Source organism: Ammodytes marinus, assembly GCF_949987685.1.
Source record: "Ammodytes marinus genome assembly, chromosome: 15".
NCBI classification, from domain to species: domain Eukaryota; kingdom Metazoa; phylum Chordata; class Actinopteri; order Uranoscopiformes; family Ammodytidae; genus Ammodytes; species Ammodytes marinus.
Window position 1 is genome coordinate 21,555,118 of NC_137219.1, and position 13,277 is coordinate 21,568,394.

The 13,277-nt window shown below is 43.4% G+C and overlaps 1 protein-coding gene across 1 annotated transcript in view; it reads left to right on the forward strand.

The window, feature by feature from the left end:
• Positions 1 to 740: 740 nt before the first annotated feature.
• Positions 741 to 13,277, forward strand: part of sobpa (sine oculis binding protein homolog a) — a gene marked incomplete at its 5' end in the record, with an annotated part of 39,305 nt that continues 26,768 nt past the window's right edge. The window contains 2 exons of the mRNA XM_080042991.1: positions 741 to 836; positions 12,962 to 13,082. Of these exons, the coding sequence (XP_079899117.1) occupies positions 741 to 836; positions 12,962 to 13,082 (217 nt within the window). The remainder of the gene's footprint in view (positions 837 to 12,961; positions 13,083 to 13,277) is intronic.

Consider the following 13,277-nt stretch of genomic DNA (forward strand, 5'->3'; position numbering starts at 1 on the left):
CTTTGCAAGGTAGATGAAGCCATGCTTTCAACTTGACCTGTGTGTCCTTCATTTGAGCAGTAAAGGCACTGCACCCACCACAGCTGCAGCTCACATGCAACTAAACGCACTGGAACTTCCAGACTTTGACTTGGTGAAGTGCGTGGTGTTAAGTGACTGAATGAGTGAAGTGTGAGAGTGACGGATAGACCAAAATGTCATTAAGGCCAACAACACCTCACCTGGAGAACACACTCTGAGTGGGTGTGTTCGTGCGGGCACCTGTTTGCTGCTTCCACACTGTCACCATGAGGGGAGCGGCGGCAAAGTGGATGTGACCGCTCTGATTGCGCTCCATGGGAAAAGCGAGAAAGAAATAGCCTACCTCTGATCATCAGCGCGTCATATAATGTTTCAGCGGACGCCCCTCCCCCTGTCTCGTTTTTTCTCCCCTCACTCAACCTCTCCTCTCTCCTTTGACTCACACAGCAGAGGCGGCTCACCACTGGCGCACGGACGGACCGTGGAGGTGGAAGATAGTGCGGGGCAGAAGATGGCTGCTGACTTAGCCGGGCACCTCCAGCCCTCGGCGGCATCGCCAGCGTCACACGGGCCGCTCCAGGGCTGCAAGACACCCGCCGTCTGGCGACTGTAAACAGCTGCCTCTCTCTCTTTCTCTCACCCCCCTCCCCTCCTCCCTCCCTCCTCCTCCTCCCCTCCTCCTACACCGCAAATATTGACAGAAGTATCACAGAGGAAACATGGCAGAGATGGAAAAAGAGGGCAGACCTCCGGAAAATAAGAGAAGCCGAAAACCAGCGCACCCGGTGAAAAGGGAAATAAACGAGGAGATGAAGGTAAAAAAAAAAAAAAAGGTGGGGGGGTCTGTGCCTGTGCCCAGTTTGCATGTGATTACGCGCGGAAGCGGAGTGGTTGAGAGGAGCGTGCATGTCTCTTGAAACACTATGCGTCCTCAGAGAAAGATACGTTACACTTGTCTGTAACGCTATTGGCTGCATGATAGTCAAACTTTGATTTATGATTTTTTACCCAAGTTCTATTGTCATGTCTCCGCGCTGAGCTGAGTGCCAGCCTTGGCAGCGCACCCATGCCCGCCTCGCACAATGGATGCGGCATGCACCCGCTCACTGTCTGCTACTATCCTATAGGCTACTATTAAGTTTTGAATCAGTGAGGAGGAATACAGCCAGTGTGCGTTCCTGTCGCTCCATGTCATCATCTCCTCGCCGTTTGTGCATGTGTGCCCTGCCTTTCATGGCTTGCCCAGAGTTAATGGAAAATCCAGTGCGTCAGTGCATGGAGGCGTCAACAGTGCTTCTACTATTACTATTAATACGGTTACACTACGGTGCAACGGAGAACAAGCCAATGAGCGTAATTAGTGGAAATCAATGGGGGAACACTCGCCTATCCACGATGCTTCTTCTTCTGCGAGTCTGTGTCGACCGTGTGGGTTTGCCTTCGAGTCGAGGTGTGTGTTTGTGTTTATGTTTGTGTGTGTGTGTGTGTGTGTGTGTGTGTGTGTGTGTGTGTGTGTGTGTCCAGCTGCCCAGAGGCGTGAGATCCAGATGTGCGTCTGACTGTGAGCTTTACGCACTCGACAAGAGAGCACATTGTCTCCCTCCGTGTTCGGCCCGCACGATTCTCAGTCCCAAATAATCACCCACACGTTGTTTCTATTCGTTTTGCTCGGCAGCACATTGTGATATTTGAGCCCGGTTCATTGTGGAGAAAGAAAGTGTTCCTGGCATGTGCGTGTGTGTGTGTGAGTGAGTGAGAGAGAGGCAGGCTGTGTGTCCGCTTTGTCTACATCTCTTCATTGTTGGTACACATTTTGGCCGGTAGACTGGCAGTGTTTTGCTGTGATGGGTGGATGATGTGCAGGTGATCACATCGAGAAGAATAGTGGCGATTGTGATTTTATGCTGTCAGGTGGAAAGCGATGGTGCTGGCTTTAAGCGAGTCATAACCCATATGTTACAATATATATATATATATATTTTTTTTTCAAAATTTATATTATTTAATAGGCTATTTATATCAATCATGTTCGATCACCACTGCTTCTCTGCTACTGTAAAAACACACAAAATTGAAAACAAAAAAGAAAGGAAAAATTATGTTAATTTTACTGAATACAGTCCAGATGCTTTGTAAGTAAAGTAAAGCTGCCAAATATGCATTTGTTATTATCATGGCACAATAAGGAACAGGGAGTAAACTAAAATAATTCAGCGTGATAAGGTATAGCCTAATAAAACCTGCTACTGTATTGTGGGTATTTTCCCTTGTGCGTTCCACCTTGTTATAGCCCGAGTGGATGATAAGCCCTTTCAGAATTGTTCTCGCTTCAGAATGCATTGGAGATCGATAACAGTTAAACTTTGAAAATGTGTCTTGATGAATTCACAATTTAAAAAAAGGTCATGATGTTCAGTCTGTCAGTTAAATCCATCCCCTTGCTGTCTGCACTGTGTTGGAGGCAGGGTCTCTCCATGGATCCATGGACACATTTCCTTATTTCTTATCAGGGGAGCACTTGAGGGGGTCTTAGTGGAGCATTTAGAATGGGGGGGAGGGAGGGGTGAAAAAAAGATATGAATGGCCATCACTGAAGGGTTGTCTTGACACATTTTAAGGCTACATTCAGTTTTACTGTTTGTGGAAAAAAACATGAAACGTTTCTCCCCATAATTGATCAGATTGACTGAGTAAGTATACGATCGGTCAGAAATGGTGTTATATTTGCACACCTGTTAGTTCTCCTGTCAGATGACAGGTGCTGGGACACAGAGGGACACTCAGCATCACTCATCATTCCTTTTTTGGAGAGCGGACATGACACTTCAACATCTCATTTGATTTGATGAACGCGGCTCAATCTGTCATTGGAATATGTTCCTGACAGGATAGGAACGTCAGTAGCGGCTTGTGAATAGTCAAGATGTGTAGATACACAATACAGCAGGTATATATGGTGTCTTATTGTTAGTGCATGGGGGAAAGACAACACTCTCCCATGACAACTCCAGTACAGTATCTCCATCGATACCAGCGAATGAATGGAGCAGCAGATGTGGTTAAGGTGTCAAAACACTTTCAAAGGCTAAACAAGTTCGATTGTAGCTCATTACTCAACCTAGAATTTCATCCCCTATAGCTCGCACAGCCGCGCGCACGCACGTCTCACACACGCACACACACACACACACACACACACACACACACACACACACACACACACACACAGACACACACACACACACACACACACACACAGACACACACACACACACACACACACACGAGCAGCTGCTTACAGATTAAATTTAGGAAAACACTGATCCACAGATAGAAAGTAGGGACGTAGAAAATAGCTTGCAGCCTCTCTCTCTCAATACCTTCTTTGTTACGTTGACATTACAGGAGCTGAGTGGAGTTAAAAGGGTATGGATGTATTTAACGTTATATGACATGAGGTTATTGGATGTTTATGAGAGTATTACCCCCGGATACAAATCAAACTGTGAACGACCTGCAAAGTCGCAGTTGATTTAACGCCGTGCTGTGATTGCATGATAATAATAGCCTCCACCAGAACAAGGCAAGACAGTCAGTGAAGTTTAATGTATTGATTTTCTGTAGGAAACTTTAAGAGAACCTTTTTATTTCTCTCTTCCGAGTGATCATGACAAATACTCAGTTTGTTCCCCCTCTCTCATCTTCAATATTTCAGACCAACGCTGGAGTAAAAAAAAACACACACACACACACACACACACACACACACACACACACACACACACACACACACACACACACACACACACACACACACACACACACACACACACACACACACACACACACACACACACCCACACACACACACCCACACACACACACACACACACAGAAATAGAGACACACAATGTGCCCTTGTGAGGGATCATACTCCTCCGAAAAAAACCCAAACAGTCTGACAGTGTTTCCTTCATCTGGCTGGCCTTAATGTGTGCCACGGTAAACTAAGCCCGGGTGAGTAATCAGGGAGAAGTAAGGGAGTGTGGGCAATGGGACGGGGATATGCGAGGGGCTGGGAGAGTGTGGCAAAAGAAAAAGAGAGCGGAGAAAGGAATGTATACAGCGCAGGGGCTGGCTAAGCTGTAAAAACTGTAACCTGAGCGTCTGCACCGGATCGGATATCAAGGAAAGGAAAGGGGGAAACGAAAGCAGAGGAGAGAGGGAGAGGCCGAGGAGGAGAAGAGAGGAAGCAGGGGAGTGGAAAAGTGGAGAGAGAGAAGAGAGAGAGAGAGGAGGAGGTTTAAGGAAACTTGGCGTGGGGATTCGGGAATGTTATCACGGTGTACTGTGACCTGCTCTGGTTTCTAGCCGCAAGGGATCCATTTCCCACCACCACACCACCACCATCATTATACCACAAGCCCTATACTGGACATGACTTGGAGGGGAACAGGGAAGACTGTGAGAGGCATGGGTTTTCTGAATGTATTTTTATCATTATCCGCTAATTACCCTGCAAAAGGGCTCTGGAAAACCACCCTCTTCTCCTAAACTGTGTTTCTGGCCAACGCTATATATATAAAGAGGACAAAGAGAGTATTTTTTCCCCGATGGTTTTTCCTTCTCTGTGGCGATTAAATACAGCAACATATCAGCACATCAGAGGTCTAACCCACAGTGCACATCAAAGGCTTTTTTTTCTTCTTCTTTCAAAAAAAAAGGGCTGAAGACATAATCATCAGAGGCAGTATCTACATTGAGACATACAGGAGCTAGTGTCATCCAACACTGACATACGGACATGGTTGAAATGCTAGAAAGACCTTTCAACATACTGCGATACACTGCACCAGCACTCACAGAGAACATGAGCAGGACTCAAAAACCTCTATGACATAGTGTATGAGCTTCACAAATGTGTTTATTGCAATCCTGGTGCATTAGATATTGGTTCAGTTATACAGCCAAAGTGTTGATGAAAATGAAAAGGTCATTTGTGAATATTTGGATAAAAAAATATAAAAAAAAATATTTTGAATTCATTTAAACCAAAAAGCAAAGGACTCTGAGCTGGTGTTTCATATGTACCAACTAGTGGTCACACGCAACACGTTTGGCATCTCACGCAGCAACATTCAAAGGTGAACACGAGAACGACTCGAAATCTCTCTGACATAGCGTCAACTTAATTTGATGAGCTTCAGAAATGTATTTACAGTATTGCAATCCTGATGTAATAGATATTTGGTAACAAAGCCAAAGTTGTGACCGAAAAAAAAAGACACACACACACACACACACACACACACACACACACACACACGCACACAGTATCTACAGGTGGGGGATCGTGAGGAGATATTTGGACATAAAGTGATTTAGACAACAAGCGTTCTCCAAAATCACTGACCCCACATTCAAGGCCAGATTGTCTTTTTTTGCTCAGCATCAGCCCATGTTGCCTCAAGAAGCATTAGCTAACATTGGCCACCATAAGCTTTTGGTAATACCATACCAGCCCGGGTAAGGCTGTTACAGCAGAACCCCTGAGTGTATTGAGCTATAAGCAAGGCGTGCGTTTAATTGCTAATAAATTCATCCTCCCATCTCTAAGAAGAAGCGTGTGTTATTTATCCTTTAAAAACAGCATTTAATAATCTCTCAGGCCATCTCTTGACTTTTTGCATCGACCGACCCCCATCGATTACCAAGCAGTCGATTCCTGCTGTCATTATTATTTATGTGATCAATTTGCTTCCATTGCGCCTGCTAAGTTGACAAAACAAGACTAAGCACCTGCAGCGGACCGACCAATAAAGTGATGATATTGATGAGGGGCATCAGTCCCTGGTGTATGTCAGGGGAAAAGAGCGTGGCCTCATTGACATAGAAAAGGGTTTATGCTCATGGGGGAAAGGACCTGCTCTGTAATGTTAGTAGATTGATGTTTTGAGCTAGACAGTGGCACAAGAGGAAAGCTTGTATAGTGTCCAAAATGGAAAGGGGATTGTCCTCTTGGGAGCATGAATAAGCTTAGTAAACCTCATCGCAACCCATCTTTTAGATTTGTATATCTTTTTAGCACAAGTTGACATCTTGATCTGATGATGGCTTGAAAAAAAAATGGGAAGTCACTAAAATAAGTATTTATATCCATTCTCTGGGGGCCATGAATACTCAGAACAATGGAGCTCCTAATTTTTTTATTTTTTTTATTTATTCTTTTTTTAAATAATTTTGATCAAAGTGGACTTCTAACTTGGTGTTGGCAGCCAACCAATGTCCAGGGAGTCAACAACATATTTAGCAGTTCTCCTCCGGGAATTGGGTTATTCATTGCAAATTTCACGGTTGTTGAAGCATCATACTCTGTGCCAAAGCCTTGCGCAGGCAGATGGGCGGATCAACTTACGTCACCATCCCACTTGCCTTTTATGCAAATATTGCCTTTATTTGTCCTCTGCTAACTTGATACCTACAACTCTGAACTCTACATGTATAAATGGCTATCGAAGTTGACCTTTGAGGCTCCTATAACTAAGACTTTATGATGAATAAAGCTGGTAAAAATGAGACTTGTGTCCGAGTTGAACCAGATAAAAAGGTTCAGACATCCAGTGGACATCTTTAGCCGCTCCACAGCTCACCCAGAGACAACGTTGGTGCGGCAGCTTTGAAGAGCCGCCAAACGGGGTTAGGTTCCACTCTTAATATTACTCCCACTTTCTCCAAGTAGAAGGGTGACACCGAGGACAGGATGGTAAGAAGTAAAGAGAGACAAACACTGTGTTTTTGTCTCCGCGGTGCGCTCATTTTACAGAGACATCCGCTTTTAGCTCCGGAGTCCATTCAGGTTGGCTTGTGCTCCAACTCGTTTGTTCAAAAGGAGGATTTTTTATCCTTGAAGAACTTTTTCTTCTCAAGGTTTCATCCTTGCCGTTGGGCTTATTGCTGCAGTTGTACTGGCCAGTGTTGTCACTGTGAGGGTCTGATTCTTAATGTTTGTAGTTCAGTGTTGTATCCCTCAAACAATACATACAAACTTTTCAGATCATTTCCTGCTTCTCTGTTTAGCCATCATATGTTTTCTTTACTTAAAAGCTTAACCAAATCAAATTGTTTTAGGACTTCCGGTGGACAGGATCCTTTCCCAGAATGCATTGTGTGTCAGGCTTGGAATCAACCTGCTCAGGCCTTTTATTTAGCCTACTGTATCTAAATCACCTGTCCTGCATGTATGAAGGGAACCCTGGTGAATACAAAGAAAAAAATGTTTCCCACTCATTGGAATGAACTGCCCCCACGGTTTTGAAGCATAAGGTGTGATGCAAAGTGCCATGACAGCGTGTTAACTGGTTGTCTCCATGGGCGACAACAACGTGGTGGTGTGTACAACTGTCAGAACCTAACTTTAGCTCTGCTCAAGCAGCGCTTCTAATTCTGACTTCCAGGGACCTTCAGGCATGAGTGTGAGCACAGCCGTCACTCATGGTGGTCCCAGTCGAGGTGTTGTTCAAACACGAGCTGTCTTCATTAACACACATTTACGGCACATTTACCACCATTTAAAAAAAAGAAAAAAAAATCACTGGTGACAATAAAGCTGTGATTGTAAACACATTGTTTTCAATTAGACTTTAATTACTGTAAATAATTGCGACAAATCTCTTTGGAGCTCAGAGAGTTCCAGATGTTCACACACACACGTTTGCTTGCTATGCACTGAGACGTTACCGCGGATACAGATGCTGCACGCGTGGCGTTTCATGCATCGATTTCACCTGTCATTGGCTTGAACCGTGCACCTTTGTGACAGCGCCGCCACGCTGGTGTTTCATGACAGGCAGATCAATAACTCCTGTCAGTCTTTATTAACAATGCCTTCCCAGTATTTGGACGTCCACTGCCTACAGTTTATGCTCTGTATATGAACAAAGCATATAACCGATCGGGCAGGGCTGCTACTCTGAGATACAAATACATTTCTCCCTTAAATGCTTAGAGACATTCAGTGGAAATGTGCTGATGAAGCAGGCCAAAAACTGCCTCTGTCATTCCTGTACTGTGCCACAGAATCTCAAATATGCAAAGATATACTTCTGCTTCTGTCTAAACGAGCTTGTGTGTGTGTGTGTGTGTGTGTGTGTGTGTGTGTGTGTGTGTGTGTGTGTGTGTGTGTGTGTGTGTGTGTGTCTGTGTGTGTGGGCTCATTCCCAATCGTGTCTCCCTTACAGTAATACCACTGTAAGCAATATCCAAACTGTGCTTGGTGTTGGTGCTCTAATAATTGAATTAGTATAAAGTAATGGAGTCAGCGGGCCAACCTGTTGTTCTGCAGGCTGTGGGCCCAGACTACATGCTGGGTGTCCAGCAGGCCATGCTGTGTGAGCTAAATCATGAGCCCTGTCTTTTATTACATTTTTTTTTAAAGGAGCCGCATGAAGTAATTCAATGTGCAAAACACTCCAGAAACCACAGTGCCTACCTCGACCGAGACCCAATACTTTGACTTTATTTTGGCCCAAGTTAAATTCTTGTTTCAGATACGTTGGCTTTCCAACCCACAGGAAATCATGAATCAATACCTGAGACCTGCCTCCAGTAGTGAGCAATACACTGCACAGAAATTTGGACTCACACTAGATTGAACTTCTGTTTCTCTCTCATCCTCTCTGTAGAACACATTACAGGCCGGCCGAGTGTCCGATAGACAGGAACTCGCTGTGTGAAATTGGGCTGAAGTCACTTTACGCCAAGTTTCTTTTCAAACTTGTCCTGCCAACATGCAAAGTCATCCAGAGCATCTTCAAAGTCAAAAGTTCAATAATCAAAGTTAACATTCATGGTGGTCCATGTTAGTTAATGCTTTGTGTCAATTCTCACATCCCTCTGAGGTAGCAACTGCATGTGTAATATGGGGCGTTTGTGTCTTATTACAGACGGACAGGCATCAGTCAAGGCTGATTCACCAACATCTTTTCTTTACAAAGAATCTACAGTGGAGGCAGGAATGAAATATTAGAGAGCGTAGGGGACATTAGTTTACGGCAGGCCACAATCTGAATCTAGTTGTAATGAACTTCAGACAACAGACGCAAACAGTCTTTGTTGATGTGTGTGTGTGTGTGTGTCTATATTTTGCTGTTAAATTCAGATCTGCTCAGAGTTAAGAGTCAGATGTGCGGGGCGGCACTTAACCACTGTGACAGGATCGTTCCGGCTCTGACATATCGACAGGAGCTGTTTGTCATTGGCAATTTAACTGCTGTATGTAGTGACTGATGAGTGGCGCATGCTGCACTGATGAGATAATGTACACAGTGAAGTGGGAGCGGTTACAAAATAATGAACCGACTCCTGTTTTGTCAGTTTGATCTGGAGCAAAGCCTTTCAATGGCAAGACAAGGCGGGTCACCTCTGTGGCGACGTGCCATGCAGTATACATCGCTGCTTGGTGATTGTCTTTGCCCTTGCAGGCCTGTAATATGATTCTATACAAGCTGTTGTTTGTGTGCTAAGTGACTGGCACATCCTATACTTAAAGGTGGAGTCAGCGATTCTAGACAATGTTTGTTGTCAAATTAACTTTTTTGTCAAAATCAGTGAATACCTCCTCATGATCCGTTACCTGTCTGTGTGTGCGCGCTGAAAGAAAAACATTCCTACTGAAGATGTATACTTTAAAGATGGTGTCAGCAATTCTGGAGAATGCTTGTTTTCAAAATCACTTTTGGTCAAAATCAGTGAATATCTCCTCACGATCCGCTACCTGTTCGTACTGTGTGTGGGCTGAAGAAATTGGTGTTAACACACAGCCTAGGCGCTGTAAACTGGTATGTAAACAAAGGTGGCCCACCGTAGCCAGCAACATGCCCGTTTACAGAGCCTAGGCTGTGTTATAACACTGGATTCTTTTCAGCGTACATACAGTAAAGAAAGGTAGCCGATCTTAAGGAGAAATTCAATGATTTTGACCATTATTTCACTGATTATTTTGAGACTAAGCATTCTCCAGAATCGCTTGACTCTACCTTTAAGGCTATATTTGATCCTGATCAGAAGCTATAAGGAAAAAAAATAAAATCATAAATGTATTCATTCAGCAGCAATATGAAGAGTACATGTCTAACAGAGCAGTTAAATAAACTACTAAATAAACTAAACTAAATAGCAGTTTTCCCCCTGAGCCGATAGTGACCTGTGACTAATATTTTACCAGACAGACCAAATGATTGCAGCTGATTCATTGTCGGCCGCGGCTACGACTCGCTTCCAGACGGAACACTTCTCATCTGTGTTTTAGAGTCAGGCGATAGCTAAACCGTTTACCGTAGTTTAGGGTTCAGTGAACAGACGCTTGTGGGTATACTTATAGCTGAGCGGTGTATAGTGCTGTGTGCATTAGCAGGCTTATGCTTGAGTTTTGAGTACAGTGTTTAATGACTGCGTAGGGATAGGATTTAATGCTGGACAAACTTTTAATGTATCACCTGCATAGATGTTTTTTTTTGTTGCATACCTGCACTAATTATCTACACAGCACTTAACATTGCTGTGCTGCTGGAGAATGCTCGCTTTCTACTGCCTTGCTCAACTTGGGTGGCACAAGCCATGAGACACATACTGTTAACTGGTCTGTGATATTTTCTTAACTGTAATTGCTTATTTACTGATGAATTAGTGTACTGAAATTCACTGTAATATTAGTCTTGTACTTATCTACACTAATATTTAAACATTTAAAGGTTGAAAACCACTTACTGGAATAGTTCAGAATTTTCGGGAACCACGCTTATAAGTTTTCTTGCCAAGAGTCAGATGAGAATATCGATGCATTCATTCATGTGTTTGCATGAATGAAGCTTGGGCCAGTAGGAAATTCGCTTAGCTTAGCATAAAGATTGAAAACAAGTGGGAAAAAGCACACACAGGAACCCTGATCGTCGTTTTAACATAGTATGCACTCATCTCAACACATTAGATATTAATAAGTACGCTTCAGAGATATAATATGGCTATGGGGATATAGCCAGGCTAGCTGTATCACCCTGCTTCCAGTCTTCATGCTAAGATAAGCTAATGTTCTGCTAGCTGTAGCTTTGTATTTATACACAGATGAGAGTGGTTTTGAGTGGTATTGATCATCTAACTTTCTGCCAGAAAGCTAATTTTGTGTATTACCCGAAATTCCTTCAATCAAGCCGGTGAATAAAGTTTAAACTGTTTTACAATCAACCATGTGTGTGATTTGAACAAGGCTACATTTGAAATATTTCAAAGGGATCAAGGTCATTTTCAGGCCCCGTGGCAGATTGCTCATGTTATTTGCCCAAATGCCCGAACACAAAAGAGCACACACACATGCACGCACGCACGCATGCAAGCACACATGCACACACCCTCGCACACATGCACACACCTTCACACACACACACACACACACACACACACACACACACACACACACACACACACACACACACACACACACACACACACACACACAGCCAAATCTCAAGTCAAAACCGCCAACTAGAAGAACTCGCATTATGTTTCATCCACATCTGTTATTTAGACGGATAACATTGTATTGAATTGAATTGAACTTGCTGATTCTCCAGGGCCAGTGAATGTTTATGCAACGACAATGTGTGAAAACTTTTCTGTCTTTGCAATGGCCCTGAGAGCCTCCAGAAAGCAGGCAGGGACAGGTGACTAATGAGCTAAGCTACCTGCTGCTGTACACCTTGTTTTTTTCCCTCCACCTGCCCAAGTGTCAATACAACACCTCAAACTCTCTGAGGAAATGTCCACGTTCCTGGGCCAGGCAGAGGGCTTCATTATCCCAGTTATTAATCATCTGCCAGAAAGCACATTTTGTGTATTACCCGAAATTCCTTCAATCATTTTAAGGCTACTTAGGTTGAAAATAAATGGGAAAGCTGTATTGTAATGCTTGGTACTGGGTTTTAACATGCTGTCCTTTAAGTTGGCTTCTCTTTGGGGGTTAAGGCCCACTGAGAACAATAACTTTGAAGAGATAACTAATACTATTTCTAAACAAATAAATTACAAGCAATTCTTATAAATCAATACAATATCTCTATTCCCACCAAACAATAGTAGGCCTATAGTTCCACAACTACCATGACACAGTGGCCCCTCTTTGCCATTTCTGGATGCAGAGAAGTCTTTTTAACCAATCAGCTAATCTGTAAGTGAGAGAGCTTTAAAACCTCTGTTTAAGCAACAAAACCCCATGAGTCAAGCTGTTATCTTTTCTGTCTCTATGTCTTTAGTATCGCCGTGGCTTCCATTTTACTGTTTTGTGATCAATTCTCTACACTGGTTAGTGTGGTGTGATGGGGCTTCTTATCACAGTCTTTATTACACTCTGATAGCATCCTCCTCTTTTATTGTACCGTGAGAGGGGCCATTAGTTTGGCTGGATGCACACAATGCAGCGTTTAGACAGACTCGGTCCCAATTAGGTTGACCTGTACTCGGAGGAAAAACCTACATTGTGTTCCAAGTACGGCTTTAAATCTGAAGTGGGATCGCACTATGTCTGCATAATTAGCTGAAGAACTGTTGTATGTGAGAATCTAAGGAGCTGGTCATAAAGGTCTCAAGAGAGGAAAATTAAAAAAAATTTAAACACGTGACTTTGAATCTCATTTATTTTAAAAACCCTTTTTTTCCAAATGTAAAGATGATAGGGTCACATTTGTATTTCAAGTCATGGTGTGAAAAAAAATATCATTACTCGCTTCTCTATTTTTGTTCACTGCTTATCAGTACTGTAGCCGCTCGTATTGCGAGAATCACAACTCAAGTAGGATATTGTCCACATCAAAAACAGGTTCACTTTCAGTCAAAAGCCATTCATTTATAAGTACTTTGTTTCCTCACCAGCCGACTGTGTTTGTGTTTCCAGAGTTTTGCAGAGAACACCATGAACGAGCTGCTGGGCTGGTACGGCTATGACAAGGTGGAGCTGAGAGACTCTGATAACCTGAACATGGGGGAGACGCCACAGCACATCTCTGTCCTCAAAGGTAGAATGGAACGCAAACATATACTCTATGGGCTATTGTAACTTTCTCAGTTTCTTCAGTATCCTCAATGAGATCAAGGGCTACATAAGAAATGAATTAATGAACACATAATACGAATGGATCCTGAAACATGGCTAATGCATGTTGCGCACATGTCATGTTCAACATACTGTATTGTGCAACATGCATTAGCCA